This window comes from Amborella trichopoda, chromosome 4 (genome assembly GCF_054954075.1).
Source record: "Amborella trichopoda isolate Santa Cruz 75 chromosome 4, AtrichopodaSantaCruz75HAP2 v2.0, whole genome shotgun sequence".
NCBI lineage: Eukaryota > Viridiplantae > Streptophyta > Magnoliopsida > Amborellales > Amborellaceae > Amborella > Amborella trichopoda.
In genome coordinates this window covers 9,028,870-9,047,352 of record NC_142339.1, presented here as the reverse complement: position 1 = coordinate 9,047,352, position 18,483 = coordinate 9,028,870, and the positions used below count along the sequence as shown (strand labels likewise).

The window sequence follows — 18,483 nt, the reverse complement described above, 5'->3', positions numbered from 1 at the left end:
TCTCCCTCCTCTTCTTCTCTATAATGTACCCTACAATTGCCTGGGACCCCTTCTCTAGCAAGGCTGAGCCATTAAATATCCTGAAGGATGCATGCAACAACACCAGGTACTACGACTTGTGCGTCAATGGTTCGGACCCCAAAAGGCGCAGTGCAGACCTGGTTGGGGTGGTCACCATAGCCATAAAGCTTGCTGTGGACAACACCACGAGCGTAAGTAACTATGTTGAAGACTTGTATAACAATGCCGCCGGTGATCCCAATCCAGTTGATTCTTGAACAGTAGGGCAGATAACTACTTGTACGCAGTCAATCAGTTGAATGGCGCTGCCAAGGAGCTTGAATTGAAGGACTATGCAGCTGCAACTACGTCGGGTTGGCCTTCCTTCAACTCCTAGCGTGATTTATTTTGTCGTTCTCTTTTTTTTCTTTTCTTTTTTCCTATATCTGCTGCTAAATAAAGGTGTAGGTCTTTCACCATTGTGATAATAACAAATTTTTTTTTATTTTTTGGGTTATTTAATGGGGATGACGAGCCTTTACTCGTTTTTTTAAATCATTAGCGGTCTTTTTAAAAAAAAAAAAAAAAAAAAATTGTATTAACATAAAAATTGGGTCCTAAATTTATTTTATAATAGACTGATATAATAGGTTTTATATTAATATTTTTTAGATTTTACATTTGCGATTTTTTAGTTTTCTTTAGGGTGTGTTTCTTTTCAGTTATAGACTAAGGATATAACTAAAAGTTAAAAGGAAAAAGTTTATATAAGGTTGCAAACTTAAAATGTAGAATTATAGATGCACCTCAAAAATCCATTGGAAAAGGTTGTGTTAATGGTCAAAACCTTCTAATTGATTATCTAAACATTGAGATGTATGAATATGATAAAAGAAATAGATTTTGAATTCCAGAAATAGTGCATCTTGCAACACATTATCTAGTCTGTTCATTTTCAAGATTTTCACATGCTTATAGATCTACTTGATTTTAATTATTAAGTTTAAGATTTCATAATTAAATGTAAAAATAGATTTTCAGATAATCCTAAAAAAAAATTAAACCAAAATTACATGTTATGATAAAATTTGGAGATATGCCTTAATTGGATTGTTTAAAGTTGCAACCGTATAAAAACCACACCCAAAGTTAAATATTAAATAGATAAAACGTTAAATATTAAATCGATGAGGATTTCTTCTTTTACTGCTGTTGTTGCTAAATGAACGTGCCTTCCTTGAACTCCTCGCCTGATTTATTTTGTCTTTCTTTTATGTGTTTTTTTTGTCCTATATTTGTTGCTAAATAAAGATGTGGGTCTTTCAACATCGCAAAAATATTGCTGAAGAAAAGTAGAACCCCACATGGCGTGGAGATCGGAGGGTGCAAAAGTACCTTTCCAACTGTGGAGATTATAAATAGAAGGGTGCGGTTAGCAATCAAATTAGAGCGTACCTTCAAATACTGTGGTTTTAATATTGCAAATCTTTGTGATAGCCTTAACATATATTTATATTTATTTATAAAATTTAAAGTTTAAAGTTTCAAAAATAGTGTAGATCGTCATATCTATGAGAACTTAAAAATCTTGAAAATTGACAGGCTACAAATACGTTACAAAATACACTATTTCCAAAACTTGCAATCCATTTTTTTCTCATGTCCATGCATCTTGATATCGAGATGATCAATTTGAAAATATTTGGGCATCAGAACAATCTCTTCCAGTAAAATTTTTGAGGTAAGCTAAAATTTGATTGTTTAGAGCCTCGACTCTATATAAATTTTTCCTGCATAGAATTGTTTTTTATTTTTGTATCTATAAATAGATTTTTTATTTTTTATATAAATTATATTTACCTTAAAATTGGGGCTTAGATTCATTTTAATAGGGTGTACCTAATAAAAATAAAATAAAATATTTTGAATAAAATTTGATCAAAATACCCCAGAAAGTTTTTGAGGTATTTCTTTTTATTAAAAGATATTTTTTTATTTATATTGTTTGTGCTATTTTAAGATGCATGGATGCCCCATATTGCGACATTTATGATGTATGGATGCCTCCATATTCACTTAATTTATATTTGAAAGTAAAAAATAAAATCAATTTATAGCCCTTATATAAATCATGTTCAACATGTGCACTCTTCAAAGGGTATGGTTTGTATAAGGTGAGGCTCTAAACAATAAAAATAGGGCGCACATTTAAATAGTGCTCAAATGTGTTGTTTCAGTATCATAAATTTTTTTATGGTGGCCTAAAAATTTATTTTCATCTCTAATTATATAATTTAATGTTAAAAAATAATGTAGATCACGTAGATCTATAAATACTTGAAAATCTCGAAAATTAATAGTTTCCATAATACATTACAAGATGCACTAGTTCCAAGACTTATAAATCTATTTTTTCTCGTATCTACATAATTTGAATGATGTCCCATTTCCCAAGTTCATATTTTTCTTCCTAAGTTCATACTTTTCTTCCTTCTCAATCGTGGGCTTGTTTGAGTGGACCAAATTATGCCGATATAGAGTTGCCCTTATGTTTAGGAACACTGAGCCAAGACATCCCCGACGTTGATTTAGAAACTTCTTATTTTTTGAATTGTCCATAACTAACTTTTTATCTTTGGAGTTTTTTAACTCTTTTGAATCCAAAGTTAAGGATGGACACGTATTGCAAAAATAAGACGGGTCTTAATTTTGTAGAGATTGTAGGACACATTTTCATCTTTAGGGAAATAGAGTGTTTTTTTATTTTCCTTTGTTTTATGGGTGCAGTTTGTATAGAGCCTAGGCTCTAAACAATCAAATTAGAGCCTTCCTTCAAATAGTGTTGAAAAATGTGGTTTAAATACTGGAAATCTTTGTGCTAGTCTTAAAATATATTTCCATAGTTATTTATAAAGTTTAAAGCTTCAAAAATAGTGTAGATCGATATATCTATGAAAACTTGAAATTTTTTAAAATTGACAATCCAAAAATGTGTTACAAAATACACTATTTCTAAAACTTGAAATCGTTTTTTTTCTCATGTCATGCATCTTGATGTCAAGATATATTTGGGCATCAAAACAATCTCTTCTAGTGAAATTTTTGAGGTAAGCTCAAATTTGATTGTTTAAAGCCTCTGTTCTATATAAATTTTTTCCTTATTTTATTTGAGTAATGATCCTATAAGACCCTCCCACACCTATATGTATAGGACTTCAAAGGATCACCATTAAATTTCGCACAGATATTTAGAAAAGTTATCACATGGGTGTGAGACTTGAATTTTCTAGAGATCTGTGTCAAATTTAATGGTGATCCTTTGAGGTCCTACACACATGGGTGTGGGAGGGTCTCATAGGATGACTACTCATATTATTTATAGTTAGGTTCTAGAAACTCAATTGTACTCAAGCCTCCAAAACAGGTATATTTTGTCCCCAAGGAATTTGTACATAGGTGTCTGAGTGAGAGAGAGAGAGTGAGTGAAAGGTGGCTTGGGTTGAGTTTTGGGATGGTTTAAGAAAGAGAGAGACGTGTTTTTTTTTTTTTTTTGGATTATTTTAGATAAAGAAACAGTGGTAAGAGTAAATAATGTAACTTTTAGAAGGAGCTCTACATTTCATAGAAATTTTAGTGGAGGGAACAATTCACTTTATGTTTTTCTTATTTGTGTATTTATACTTTTTTTTTTGTGTTATTTGATAAAATTTCAATTGTTCTGCTACTCAAATATGAGAGAGAGATTGTTGGGTGATCGGGTTACCAGTCCATTTTGTTATACATTGGTTTAATAACATCAACAATTAGCCACGACGATTTGAGGCTCGAAAATGGCTGTATTGAAAAAGTAGGTCATAAGGAAGAAAGAATATCAGCACGAAAAAATATTGAAGTGTATATTTTCGTTTCTTTTTTTGAATGATAACCACAAGTTTCCTTAAACATGAGCAAAATTACATTGAGAGAGTACAATTAAGAAAAGGAAAAAGTTTATATAAGGATGCAACCTTGTAGTATAGAACTACGGATGCACCTCAAAAATCCATCGGAAAAAGTAGTTTTAATGTTGAAGAACCATTAGATTGATCGTCTCGCCATCGAGATGTATGACCATGACAAATAAAAAGATTTTAGGTCACAAACATAGTGCATTTTACAATATATTATCTACACCGTCTATTTTCAAGATTTTCATATGTTTATAGATATAATTGATTTTAACCATTTTTAAAATTTAAAATTTTATAATTAGATAAACAAATAGATTTTGAGATAATCCTAAAAATAATTTATATTAAAATTATATACCATGATAAAATTTGAAGGTGCACCTTACCTCTACAGCTACAGATGCATCCGTATGCCAACTACACCTTTGAGAAAATGATATAACCACTAAAGAAGATTGGTGTACACGACCCTTAGCAAGAGAATTAACTTCGAAGTTAGCCTCTCTAAAACAATGAAGGAGCTCAAAAGAGTCGCAAGCTAAAAAATAAAACATTTCGTCAAACAGGGATGTGAATCTCCACGGTGGTTTCATCTCTCCTTTAGCCCATGCTATCACATTTTTTTGAATCGCCCACAACAATTTTATTTCCACTTAACTGGGAAAATAATCTCAGTCCTTCCAACAATTCTCTTGTTTCGGCCTCATTCACAGTTGTGATGCTACTTGGGCTCGAGAAAGTCAATATGATGTTGCTCATGCTATCACGAACAATTCCACCAAACCCAACAAGACATGGATTTTTGAAGGAGCTGCCATCAAAATTAAGTTTTAGATTTTCCTGTTGTAGTGGATCTCATATTGATTGTCTACCATTGGATCGACTTTGGAAGTTTGCAGCGTTTTGAATAATCTGATTTCTAGGAATGAAGCTGCTATCCTTGTTTGTGGAGAGCCAATTAGCCGCCGTAGCAAGGGTGTTTGTTTTTAGGGAATAGATATCTAGACTTTCACCTGCAAACACCCTTCTGTTGCGTTCACTCCAAAGTGTTCCATATCACAGAGACCCAAAGAAACCTTCATAACATTGTCCCCAACTTTTTTAATCCAGGATTCATACATTGTTATAACACAATTGGCATTGATTGAGGACTAAGGATATTTAATTTGATTAGCTGTCTGCATTAACTCCAAATCTCCTGTGTACAAAAACAATATAGAATAATATGATCCACAGATTCATTATCCATTAAACACAATTGATAAACATTAGCTACAATGAAGCCTCTCTTCCTTAAGATTATCCAGTGGGTAGTTTATTTTGACATGCGGTCCAAAGGAGGTCAAGGTAACGGGACGACACAAAGTGACATCTTGAGCTTTGAAGCCATCCCCACTGAACTACCCGTTAAAAATAAAAAAATAAAAAAAAATGACGTGTTTAGTAGATCGAATCAGCCACCCTCTGGTTAAAACCTTTTTTTAATAGATCTATGCAATCCTTGGTCCGAATCCCGATTTAGGGAGGAGCTTGGACCGTTAGCATCAGCATTTCTGTACAAAGTATGCGATTGCATTTTTCTCTCTCGAACGCGATTGCATTTTCTTCCTGCGCTTCTTGAGGGATGTATTGCATCTCAGTCATGGTTTAGTTGTTTTCTTTAATCATCGCAACACTGCCTCATTCTTGGTGCTCTTGTATAATAAAGTACGATTTTTTCTTTTAAATGACAAGCTTCTCAACGTGGGTAAACAGAGGTAAACCCCAAAGCGATCTGAATTGGCACAGATTCCTCTCATGGATCAATGCAAAGATCCTATGCTTTAAAATTTGAGAGATGGAACCATTAGAGGTTCTTGTTACTTTTACAGATTGAATTGAGGCTTGCACCTGTTCAGATTAAGAAGCAAGAACCAAGCATAGGTTCAAATTTGATTGTACCCTCAAATTTTGACCGTAGTCCAGAGAGAGAAACTTGCATGGGTGCATATTGTGAAAGGAAAGTATACAATATACACCTTCCAAATTAACCTGGTAGACCATATATACTTTCCTTTCACATATATCTCTTCTGAACCATGATGAAAAACATCCCTAGAGCTGCTCCTTTTCTCTGAAAGAGCAGTAGAAATCTCCACATGGGTTTCCATTTCTTTGCCTACATAGGGAGAACCAGGCATTTAGGTAGAGATGAGCGAGAGAAGGGGTAGATATTTGACACAGAGAAAGAGATCAGCTGGTTAACTAAACGATGCAAGAGAGCATAGGGAAAGAGAAGATTGGATTTTGTTGAGCTTTTAAGATTAATGCTCATTCATGACAAAAGGAGCATTCCCCCTATCTAGACTATGGATAGAAAAAGGAAGTTAGAAATTAGAAAAACTAATTTGCATTTAGAGGCATCCCCATGTCATCCATTTCCAAACCTACAAGCAAGACAGTATCAAAGGCTAATAATTAGAGAGCTATTAACCCAGGTGTAAGAGTGGCTCACAAGATCATTATTCTGAAATGGCAAACAAAACAATTTTTTTTTTTTTCTTTTTATTTGGGGTCGGAGAGGAGGAAAGAGATGCGGGGCGGACCTTGCCAGCCATAACCGGGTCCATTACTGACCAAACCATGAATATCAGGAACTTCATGTAATATCAAATGCAAAAGTAACGTAACAATGAGATAAGATAAAGAAACTACAATCAAATGATCCATGTGGATCCGTTGATATAGTCCTTTCCTCAATACTTCTGTGCTTCAGCCTCTGTCAGCTTATAGGACCATGGACCTCTCCCTGTGGTGTTCGCACCAGGTCCCCAACATGCAAATTCTTCCTAATACATAGTCCTAATACCACCAAGAAATATGCTATGTGTAAGTGATATTTAAGATATATTTGTTAAAGGAAAATGAGTGGGTTAGTAATTTGAGATATATTTGACAGGGGGAAAGGGAAAGGAAAATGAGGTGTTAGTACTAGAGATACATTTTTTTTTTATCTGCTAGTACTAGAGATACATCTGACAAAAGGAAAATAGAACAAAAACTCTAACCGAACAGAGACGACTATGAAGAACCCGAGGATGGCAGGTTTGGAATCTCAGCAATTGAAAAAATGAAAAAAAGAAAAGAGTAAGGCATAGAACAAACTCTATAAATGGCTTTTTAAAATTTTCAATTACAGATGAGTCTACGAATATTGTTAAAAAACAACGCCCTATCGTGCCATTGGCATTAAACTATGCAAGCAAATCAGAATGAACTCTTAGTCTACATTTTATGCCAAAAAACTTAGGAACAGATAATCAAAATGGCTACTTATGTATCACTGTTTATCAATAATATTTAAACTTTAAATTACCCACTGACATGAGATAGAAAAGATGCATAGTTGATAGATTCATAATATTAGACTGGTTCATATACAAAAGATGCAGAGTTGATAGATTCATAACATTAAACCAGTGCATACACGGTACTTCAATAAAGGGGGCCAGATGCTATTACATTCCAACCATTTATCTGTTTTTCTTACATGTCTTCCTTTTCCTTTTTGATAATGATAAGCTCAAATATCAGCTCAATCATGGCTTTTGGTAGATGTCGGTCTAACTTTTTTATTTATCTTATATCCCTTCAATTTTGACTCTTAAGTGGGGCTGTCTCATGAAGCAGAGCTTCATGTATATTTATGTCAATCCCCTTGCATTATCCAATCGAGCTCAGTTGGATAAGAGTGCCAAAAATGACATATAATTCCAAATATTATTTCCTATATATGTTTAATCATGAGAGAAAAGGAAAAGAAGGGGTGGGGGGAAGATAGAGACTTACTTGCTTCGGTCCTCAGCTGACCAAAAACCATCCCAACCCCCCTGAGGGATGACCAGTTGGTCTATTTGGGCGTTAGAAAATACTACTGTCGAGAGCTCACCCCATGGCCGTCCTAAATATACCATCCCATGCCCAGTGATATGACCACCTACAAAGGAGAATCCAGTTTCACCAGATCCCTTCTGTCTATATTGGACTGTGATCCAAGACTTTTCCTTGCCAATAAAATTCAACTCAATCCTAGAAACAAAGAAAAAAGATAAAATCAAAATTGCCATGATCCCCTTATGCAACAAAGATGACTACGAAGGCCCTACTACACCACATTAAGAGAGAATTTTTACTATCAATCACTTGCATTTTGAGAGCGAATTTTTACCTCATAGAGGGATCGAGCATCGCCACAAATGAAGTCAATATCACCCTGAATGAAGCAATTATGGAAATAGCGTTAGCCCTCGTGGTCATACAAAGTATCTTGGTATCCAAACAAACTACAATGATGAAAAGCTGTTTTGTTACATGATACTTGTACAGCCACTGCTTGACCATTCTCTGCCCCACTTTTAGGAGTCGGTGCTGAGTTCTGTAAGAAATGAAACAAATCACCAGACATGATTAATACATAACATAATATACTGTCATGAATTTTTTTCTCAAAAAAAATATACTTCCATGAATTTAGAATAGTATATTATTATGTTTGTCAAATAACATAGTAGAGGTACTTGTTTAATACAGAAACTGCTGTTTGATTAGCACAAGAAATGATGTCCCGCATATTCCTTTTTAAAGAGGACAGTGATCCTTCAATGAAGTTCCCCATGTGAACATATTTGGGAGTGCATTAGGTTTCCCAGTCTTCCAGAAAACACTATAGCATCAAATGAAGAGCAAGTGTTTAAAATATTGGCCCACAAATTATTATCTCTGGAATAGTAGGCAAGAAACTGATCTGAGTATGAATATTATTGTAAATAATTGGTCTTAGAACCGTATATACATCAAAATGAAAAGAATAACACAAGATCAATGTCATGGACCACTTTAAAACAAGCCACCTGATCCAGCCCTTTCGGGTTCAAATCAGTGTTCTTGGATCTAGACATTGAACTCACACACTTTCTTTAATATTCTTTAGCAAGAAATAATTAATTTCTAAGTAGTTTCTGTAAATGTCATCGACCATACTTGAGTTTCTCAAATAGGAAAGGGAAAAACCAAATACAACATTATTAATGTGAGAAAAATCATCACCGCGAAAGGGGAAACAAGAAATTGGTAACTAAATGCGAAGACGAACAATGTCAAACAATTAAAACCAAAGAAAATGATGGAACTTATAAAACCAAGTGAATCCAAGGGGAAGTTCAGTAGAACCATGAGCAAGAAGATTCATTGTAAAAACCCACAAGAAAGTGTGGATTCCATGATAATGAACACATGAAATTCAGACCCATTGCTAACAGAATGATGGAGGGAAAAATCGTTCTTATTCTTTATTTTTATTCAACTTTAAAAGATGTATATTACAGTTTGCTTTTAGGGCTTATTTCCAGGGCTTTTAGTTGTTTTAAGGATTCTAGGGTTTTTATAGTTTTTTATTTATTTCATGAATATATTCACCAGTACTATTCATGAGTACTGGTAACTATTTACAGAGGTAAAAATGTCATTACAAAATTTATACTTAAGTTAGGACCTTTTGGTCAAAAGTTAATTGTATAGACAAATATTATCTAAAACAATATCATGTTTTTTTGTCTTATGAGAGTTCTTTGGAATTGAGTCAGGTTTGATAGGGCAAGGTTTCTATACTTCCCATACAGCATAGAAGATCTATGCTTCCCCTACCATCCAGCCGTCATTTTTTGACCAAGTGAGCCACTCATCATTTTATAATTTGGTACGTGTCATCTTCTCATTGGGGCGCACCTACAAAAAATAATTAAAAATAATTTTTCGATAAAATATAATGATCAAAATACCCCTTGAAACTTTCAGGGGTATTTTGGTCATTTTATTTTATTGGAAATATGTTTTTTGTATTTTTTACAAGTGCGAGTTTTATAGAGGATTGGACTCCCAAAATTTGGTTTCATATTATTTTATAGAAAAAATTAAAAATAAAACAGTGTACAGATATGACATTGTGATTGGGGCAATCATAGTCCTCCATTAAGAATGAACAGTTGGATAAGGGGAAGTATATAAGTTTTACATTGTAGGGGAAGCATAGAAAGCTTGCCCAATATTTAAATAATTTGATTTCTCTACTCTAATAAATTCGTGTTATTAAATAACTATCTAATATATAAAAAATTATTCGCAAACAATATACATATAGCAGCCTGCATGGAGGTAGATGGTGGTATATTACTTGAACACATCCTAGGTACCTATCATATGCTTGGCATTAATTATTGAAAATGCAATTCTACAAAATATTCCAAAAAAAGTACTCATAAAGGAGCCACCCACGAGGATTCGATCTCATGCCATCGTATGTCAAGAACAACCACTCTACCATGTGGCCATAGGCTTCTTATTGTATAAATTTAAACAATGACAAAGCTTTTATAAAGTGTCGTCGTGTCAACATGTACTAAACATCAATAAAATGACTTGACATGTACAATCAACGTGTCTGGTCTATGTCTACACAAATCGACACATGTCTAAGTGCTGAGACGTCGACAAGCAACACCATAAGATATATGAAGTGTCCACATGACACTGAAAGACAATAAACTGATAAAAACTAAAGAAATGGCAAACCAACATGTAAACCTTAAAAAGAGAAAGGCAACCAATATCAAGAAATGGACAATTCAACCAATAGAATCAAGGGAGATTCCGTATCTATGGTTAAAATCAATAAGAAAATGCACATTGTACATTAAACAAGAAAAAGAAGGGGGCACCTTTACACGTAAAAAACCAAGCCTAAAGGTTCAAGATCTCTTCCTCTACCTTGACTTGCTCCTAAACAAAATCAATTTAATTGGAAATATTAATGGATTGGGTTCCTCCAAATTACAGACCATAGAAAAAGTTGCTTCACAGCAATGTCCTCTGTTGTCCGTAGACTGTATCGGCTACGAAGTTTGCCAAATACCAAATTTAACAATCTTAAGATATTTGAGGTTAGAAATAGACCACACTAAACATGAAATGTATGACAGAAACGAGAGATAATGTTGAAATGAAAAGGGAGGCCTACTTGGTCATGCCAGATCCACATGCCCAACACTTGCACTTGAGGTGTAAATCAAACAGAGGGGACGTGTCTACACCAATCGACACATGTCTACGTGCTGAGACGTGTCGATAAGCGACACCATAAGATATATGAAGTGTCCAAATGCCACTGAAAGACAATAAACTGATAAAAGCTAAAGAAATGGCAAATCAACATGTAAACCTTAAAAATGGAAAGGCAACCAACAAAATATCAAGAAATGGACAATTCAACAAATAGAATCAAGGGAGATTCCATATCTATGGTTAAAATCAATAAGAAAATGCACATTAAACAAGAAAAGGAAGAGGTGGTCTTTACACGTAAGAAACCAAGGCTTAAAGATTCAATATCTCTTCCTCTACCTTGACTTGCTCCTAAACAAAATCGATTTAATTGGAAATGTTAATGGAATGGGTCCCTCCAAATTACAGACCATGGAAAAAATTGCTTCACAGCCACTTCCTCTGTTGTAGACTGTGTTGGCTAAGAATTTTGCCAAATACCAAATTTAAAGATCTTAAGACATTTGAGGTTAGAAATAGACCACACTAAACATGTAATATACTAAAGAAACGAGAGATAATGTTGAAATGAAAAGGGAGGCCAACATGGTCATGCCGGATCCACATGCCCAACACTTGCATTTGAGGCGTAAATCAAACAGAGGGGACGTGGAGCAACCTTTTCCTTTGTTGACGAGATTTCTTGAGCCAGAAGTTTTTTCTTTCTGGGTAATTCAGTGAGGAAGATAGGCCCCTACCCTTTTTCTCAATAGATTAGGAACTTATATTTTTTCAATAGATTAGGAAGTTACATTTTGAAGATGTTAATTGGGGGTGTCACCGGTAGGAATGGATACCACGACATGGTAACTGGGTGTGGGGATGATACACCACGACCGCAGCCCCTTTCCTGCTCAAAACAGAGTTGCTTAACACTTATATTGATTTGGTAGAGACTCGAAGGCGTTGGGGTAGTAGGCACCCATGGTAGTCTATGGTCCATCTGGGGTACAACATAGACTAGGTCATGAGGACTTTTGGTTGTTTGTAGTTTGGAGGAGTTGAACTAGGGTTTACATTAATCCCAGTTATCTCAGTGTCCTAGAGCCTAGGGAAAGACTTTCGTGCCTATATTCCACGGTTCGAGTTTGACGGAAAAATGGTAAAAGGGATCAGTTAGGGTCAAGGGCTAAAAAGATAAGGCTGGACCCATAAAGGTTTAGGAGAAGAGATTTTTGTACGGTATGGAACCTGTAACCCCCCTCCACCAAGTAGAGGCTCAATCTGAGTTGTCCACTAGCCAAGTGACGTTGATAGTGTTTCTAGCAAAGCAAATAGTGTCAATGAAGGTGGTGAACCTAGGACAGGTGAGGTTTCTCGCCACCTATGCCATAGAATCCTTTGCAAACATATGCGTTGGCTCGTTTTTTAAAGGTGCTTGATTGACTTAATTAACCTTCGTAATATATTTTTATTATTTAAATTTTATATTCTCTATTACTAAATTTTTCTAAATGTCCCCTACATTTTGAGAAATTTAAAAAATATCCCCAATGTTTTACATTTTACGCTCATGTCCCGCTTTCCCAGAGTGCATCTAGTATTTTAGTTTTATCTCTTTTTCTATTTATCGAATTAAGCTCAAACTTCGTGCTTTCATACTTTTCACCATCACGTATCTATAAAAACTATAACGAAACAATTCCATAGAAATATTCAAACAAGCTTCAGGGGTATTTTGGTCATTTTATTCTTTTATTTATTTCAAAGTATTATTTTTATACGTTTTACAAGTGCATGATGGTAAGAAGTATGGACACCCAAATTTGAGCTTAACCAATGAATAGAAAAAAAAAAATCAAATTTAAGTACCACAAATTCTCTCAAAAGTGGGACATGAGCATGAAACATGAAATATTGGACACAGAGCCAAGCCAGTTACCTGCACCAGACCGGATTAGGTAATGGTCTGGGTAAAAAAAAATAACGAATTTATATGTATTTTATAATACATATATATAAATAATATAGGTTATGTATAAATTGCATATATAAATATAGGGTGTGGTTTCTATAAGGTTGCAACCTTAAACAATCCAATTAAGGCGCACCTCCAAATTTTATCTTAACATGTAAGTTTGGTATAAAAAATTCTTAGGATTATCTCAAAATCTATTTTCATATCTAATTATAAAATTTTAAACTCCAAAAATGGTTAAAATCAAGTATATCTATAAACATATGAAAATCTTGAAAATGAACGGTCTACATAATGTGTGGCAAAGATGTACTATTTTTGGGACTCATAATTGTTTTTATTTTTCATATTCATATATCTCGATGTCGAAATAATCAATTAGAGGGTTTTTCAACATTAAAACAACCTTTTCCAATAGATTTTTAATGTGGATCTTTAATTCTACATTTGGCAACCTTATATAAAAATTTTCCATAAATATAGGGCCAAGAAGGGCAGAGTTGACCAATACCTGGGTCAGCTCCAGGTCAAATGAACCCAGACCCGATGAGTTGAGTCCAATATACCGATTCAAACCTAGACCCGGCTTAGGAGAACCCATCGGGTTAGTAAGTCGATTCGACCAAGTTGCCGCCCCTATAACAAATGTTCAAAGGGCGCAACTATTAAGACTCATCTAACTTCAACTTGACCCGTCGCTCCGGTTGTGCCTAGGAATGCCCATCATGCCGGTTCACTTTGGCCTCATCCTACATTTCAATGAGGTGGAGTGCCAATCATGCCAACTCGTGTTAGTCCCAAATGGTAAGACGACAGCGCTATTAGGACTCATATGACTTCACCTTGATCCATTGCTTGCAGTATTTGTTGAGAGGTCACCCACTAGTCTAGCTACAGGCACACTTATTGGGCTCTAACACTAGGTTTGAAGGAGACAAACTTAGAAATAATAGAATTGAACCAAAGTAGAATCATATTTGGAATAAAGAAGCTAATTGGATTCCCAGGGGTTCCCTTGGTTCCTAAGGCTTTTCTAGGGTTATAGGATTGGATAGCTTGATTCTTAGTTCGACCAATAAGTTCGAAAGATTTTGGTTGAGAATTTGGTTAGAAAGAAAATTTTACAAGATAAGTAGGATTCAAAAGATCTAACCGGATGAGTTCCTCTGGTCAAGCAATCTCTACTCGAGCAAGATTTTCAAACTTCTAACAAAATAGTTATATGAGATTAATTGAGGGTATGGCCCTTGATAGAGCAGAATGATGAATCAAGATTCGTGTAGCCGACCCCAAATAATTGGGAAAAGGCAGTGTGATTTGTGTGCACACCCATAAAGGGGGCAAAATTTAGCATCCAATGATGCCACTAAAACACGTTCTAGTTGTCCCCTTAAATGCCACGCCAAAAACATGATATGGAGAGAGATCTAGATGAGCAAAAATGGAAGCCGTTAAATCATTTTTTCTTTCTTCTGAAACCAACAAAGAAAATGGAGGTATAGTTATCGAGTTGCAAAAATGTATTGATGATTCATGTCTCACTATGATCCAAACAATGATGGACTAAATAGAGACCAAGACTTACTCAAACATCATATAACAAAAGTGCAATCTCTCTCTCTCTCTCTCTCTCTCTCTCTCTCTCTCTCTCTCATATATTTTTACATATATGTGGGAGTAACTTTTATATGCTCAAGCGAAAATGCAGTACTATACGCCTAGTGGATCTAACAGCCACGAACTCTAATCGTTTTTATACAAAACCAAACCACCTAAAATTTGGAAGGTCACTCTTCTCATTAAAGTGTGTATAATTAAAAAATATAAAGACATAGTTCACTAAAGATAAATTAACTAAAATACCATTGAAAGTTTCAGGGGTATTTTGCTCAAGTTATTTTTATAAAATATTTTTTTATAGTATTTTTAGGAGCGCCTATTTTTTAAGAGTGGATGCTTCAAATTTGAAGCAATTTGTATTTACAGAGAAAATACTAAAATTCAAAGAAAAAACATAATTGTCACTATCCGATCGGCCCAAATTAAATCCGGGTCGTTGGGCGGTATCAGCCCTTGATTGGAGGGTGATAACACATCAAATCATTTTATTGGAGGGTGATGACCTGTGCGACCATACATGGTCATAATGATCATAATAGTAATTTAAGCATTTGAGTTTGGTAAGTAAGAGAGGAAACCAGTGAAAGGTGCAAATTTTAATAACCATTTGTTTTACCCTTTCATATGATAAGTAAAAATCATAAATCATACACAAGAGAGTGATAGAACAAACTTAAATTACACACGAGGGTAATAGGACAAACATGTCTATCGCACCCCCACCTACCACATCCTGATCAATGTAGATCGCCACCCTTTGCTGATTATTTGATGGGATGCTTCCATGACATCTTGGCTTACTGTGATCGTTGTCCAATTTAAGTCAGCTCTCTGAAGTCTCTCATCAATGGCTCTCGAGATTGTGAAGAAAATGAATGTAACATGATCCATGACTCTGCTACCTGTGTTAACAAAGAAATACATAAATTAACTACCATAGAACTAAGCAAATCAATACTTTGTATAACAATACATTAACACATAATTGATAATTCATGATACTTTGAAGAAACAATTTGCTTCGTGCACATCAATCACATGTTAAGATTTAATCCACGGCACTCAATAACAGTACTTCACTGACTTCAAGCTCTACGTAAAGTTCTTGGTAGTCATTAACATTTTTCTACACTTTTATATTAAGATAACATCCAAATTTAAGATAAGTCGCTCCTTTTACAAGCATATGAAGTAAATTAAGATTAATTGAACTTTATTTGGTGGAAGCTTACAAAAAGTTGCTAAAATATTTAGGCCATATCTCTACAACCCATAAGTGAAGCTACTTGACTAAAATTAACACTAGGTTTTGTGAGCATAATGCCATGTGACTTGAAGAGAAGTAGGCTACAATAAAACCCATGAAACCAACCTCTCCATATATGTCACCTTAATTTGTTTTCCGCAAAGTACAGTGATTTATTTCTAGGGCTGCAAATAAAAGGTTAAGGAACAATCCATTCCTATTCCATGTGCCATAAATATAACAATAAAGGTAGCAGGAATAGGAGCCTAAATATCTTATTAAGAACAATTCTCCACTGTCACCAGTAATGAAGACATAAGGCTCACAAAAGCCAATTAATTTTTTTAAATCCATCTAAAAGCATTTGCGCATGGTCTAGTTCCCAGATTCACCCTAAGAGAGCACATGTAAAGTTTCCAAAAGATAAGAAACCTCCAATGGCAGAAACATAAACCACATTTTCATCCATGTTACATCAATTGTAAGAGATACTGAACAACAAAGAAGAAAGAAGAAACCCTTTATGGATATATAACAAGTGTTTTAAAACTCAGAGATCCCATTTTTCATCTTTTTCTTTTTGCCGATTCCCCTCCGAAAATCCCCTTTTTCAACTTGATGTTCTTAGGTCCCCTAAATGCCGACCCCAAAACTTCCTTGTTTTTTTTTAAAAAAATTTTAATATTTTTACAGAACGCTGGTCCGGACTGATCCAAGTCACCGATCCAGCAATCTCATACCCCCACCTATCCGGGTTTTGAAAGACCGCACATATCCAAGCATGAGAAAGAACCATATTTTCTCAAGTCTTTAATGAAAACATCTGCAAAATCTATTTCTTTAAAGATGAAATTAAAAAAGAAAAGGAAGATATCAGTAGTAAACTACCTGTCCCGGCCATACTCGGCCGGTGTTCATGTGTTTGGTTCGCCACTCGGAAGCGAGAGCCAGTCAGAGTTCAGAGTCACGGGAGTTTTCATCGACGGATGAAACTTCATCGTGTGCAATTTCACCATTTAAATACCTAGCGCATGTTTTTATTTGCAGTTGAAGAGTTAGAAAGATGTGGTATTTATTTACCAGGAAAGATGAAGGCCCATGGAAGAATCGGAGTCAGGTGTCCTTACAAATCCCACCTAGGACGATGAGAGTGAGCCGCAGGGCATGGAAATTTTTGTAAGGTGACGTGTGGATACAGTGTGGTACAAACGTAGTAAAAGTAGGAACAAATAAACAAAATGTAGAGACCATAAAAGAGCGCAGTGGTGTGGTGGTCCCTTTCCTTTTCACGCCATCCTCCGACCGCCCGTATTCTCACTTATGATGGTCCCCGGATAGAAACCTCGGACGTGCTTTGGGCGGAGCTCAGTTTTGCCGCCCATATTTTTATTTGAGAGTGAAGAAACGGGCTGTCTAAGGTTCCACCGATATTCTTATTTCAGATCGCTCGGTGGAGCCATTTGGCACTACCCCAAAACTAGGGGCACAACTCTACTTGATAAAACCATAGTTTTCTAACTCGGCCGAATCGACTTGGCCTCGCCCTTGCCCTCGCCCTCGCCCTCGCCCTCGCCCTCTTGAATCTCATCCATGTTGTTATCCTCTTGAATCTAACAGGATTGCCATGTAAGGGTGTTCTCATATGGAAGATCTTTAGAGGAGCTATTTCTTAACAGATTTAGCTTGAATGCAATAGGAGAACTTTTGAGGATGTGTCTTTGGATCTGGGAAACATCAAAGACAGAATCCTACGAACTCTTTGGGATTGGTACTCAATTACCAATGAAGGCAAAGGAGTTGAAAAGACTCGTGTGATCTAGTCAGAGTATATAATTTTTATTTTATTTTCCTATTCGTTTTCTTTTCTTCATGGCCTAGATCACTTACAAGTAGTCTTTTTATAATATAATAACTTCAAATAAAATAATACAATATGATCTAAAAAACTTGAAGCTCTTGAAAAACACATTTCTCATTAACAAAAAAAAGACATAACCTATGTTTGGGAATAAAACATTTAATAAATAAATATGAAAAAACAAAATATAGGGTCATGGAATATCTCAACCGGGCATCTTACACCCTACATTGAGTCACCTTCCTCTGATGGCGTGGAATCTAATGGTCAATATTCAATCTTAACCGAGAAAACAAGTTCGTACAAGCCACACCAATAGAACATGAACCCCTTGATGACTAAACTCAAACCCTTAGATGAACCCCCTTAGCAACCTACTTTGAGAGATATGCTTCTCTTTTCTACCACAACCCTATAATCTAAACCGCAAAGAGAGATGAGAGATCATGAGATACATCATGAGAAAGTAGAGAGAACCACCATGAGATAATAGAGAGAGAACCACCATGAGATGTGAGAGAGTGGGGCGTGCTCCCTTTGGCCTTTCAAGAGAGAGAAACTTTCTTAAAAGGAAATTCTAAGTGGGGCGTGTCCCCTAGTTTGTCAAAAGAGAGAGAGAGAGAGAGAGGGAGAGAGAGAGATAGAAAGTACATAGTGTAAGAGATAATGTGTAGAGATTTGGGTAAGGGTCAATCCCTTTTTATAGTGTTTGGACAAGATTAGGGTTTTTTAAGGCTTTTCTTGGCTTGCTACTCAT

The 18,483-nt window shown here is 35.2% G+C and overlaps 1 protein-coding gene across 11 annotated transcripts; it reads right to left on the bottom strand.

The window, feature by feature from the left end:
- Positions 1-4,374: 4,374 nt before the first annotated feature.
- Positions 4,375-16,896, bottom strand: LOC105421304 (putative pectinesterase 11). Of its 11 annotated transcripts, none has more exons than XR_016054063.1 (7): positions 16,757-16,896; positions 15,350-15,524; positions 11,002-11,148; positions 8,301-8,364; positions 8,158-8,202; positions 7,779-8,018; positions 4,375-5,148 (listed from the first exon to the last, which is right to left on the bottom strand). XR_016054063.1 is itself a non-coding variant. In XM_088864816.1 (7 exons), coding segments are annotated over exons 4-7 (351 nt in total). In that variant the 5' UTR covers positions 8,303-8,364; positions 11,002-11,148; positions 15,350-15,524; positions 16,757-16,896; the 3' UTR covers positions 5,753-6,044. The 11 variants fall into 11 exon arrangements, 9 of the variants coding, with proteins under 9 accessions (XP_020528359.1, XP_088720943.1, XP_088720940.1 ...); XM_088864816.1 differs by lacking the exon at positions 4,375-5,148 and adding an exon at positions 5,753-6,108; XR_002282395.2 differs by lacking the exon at positions 4,375-5,148 and adding an exon at positions 6,520-6,791.
- Between the last annotated feature and the right edge of the window lie 1,587 nt (positions 16,897-18,483).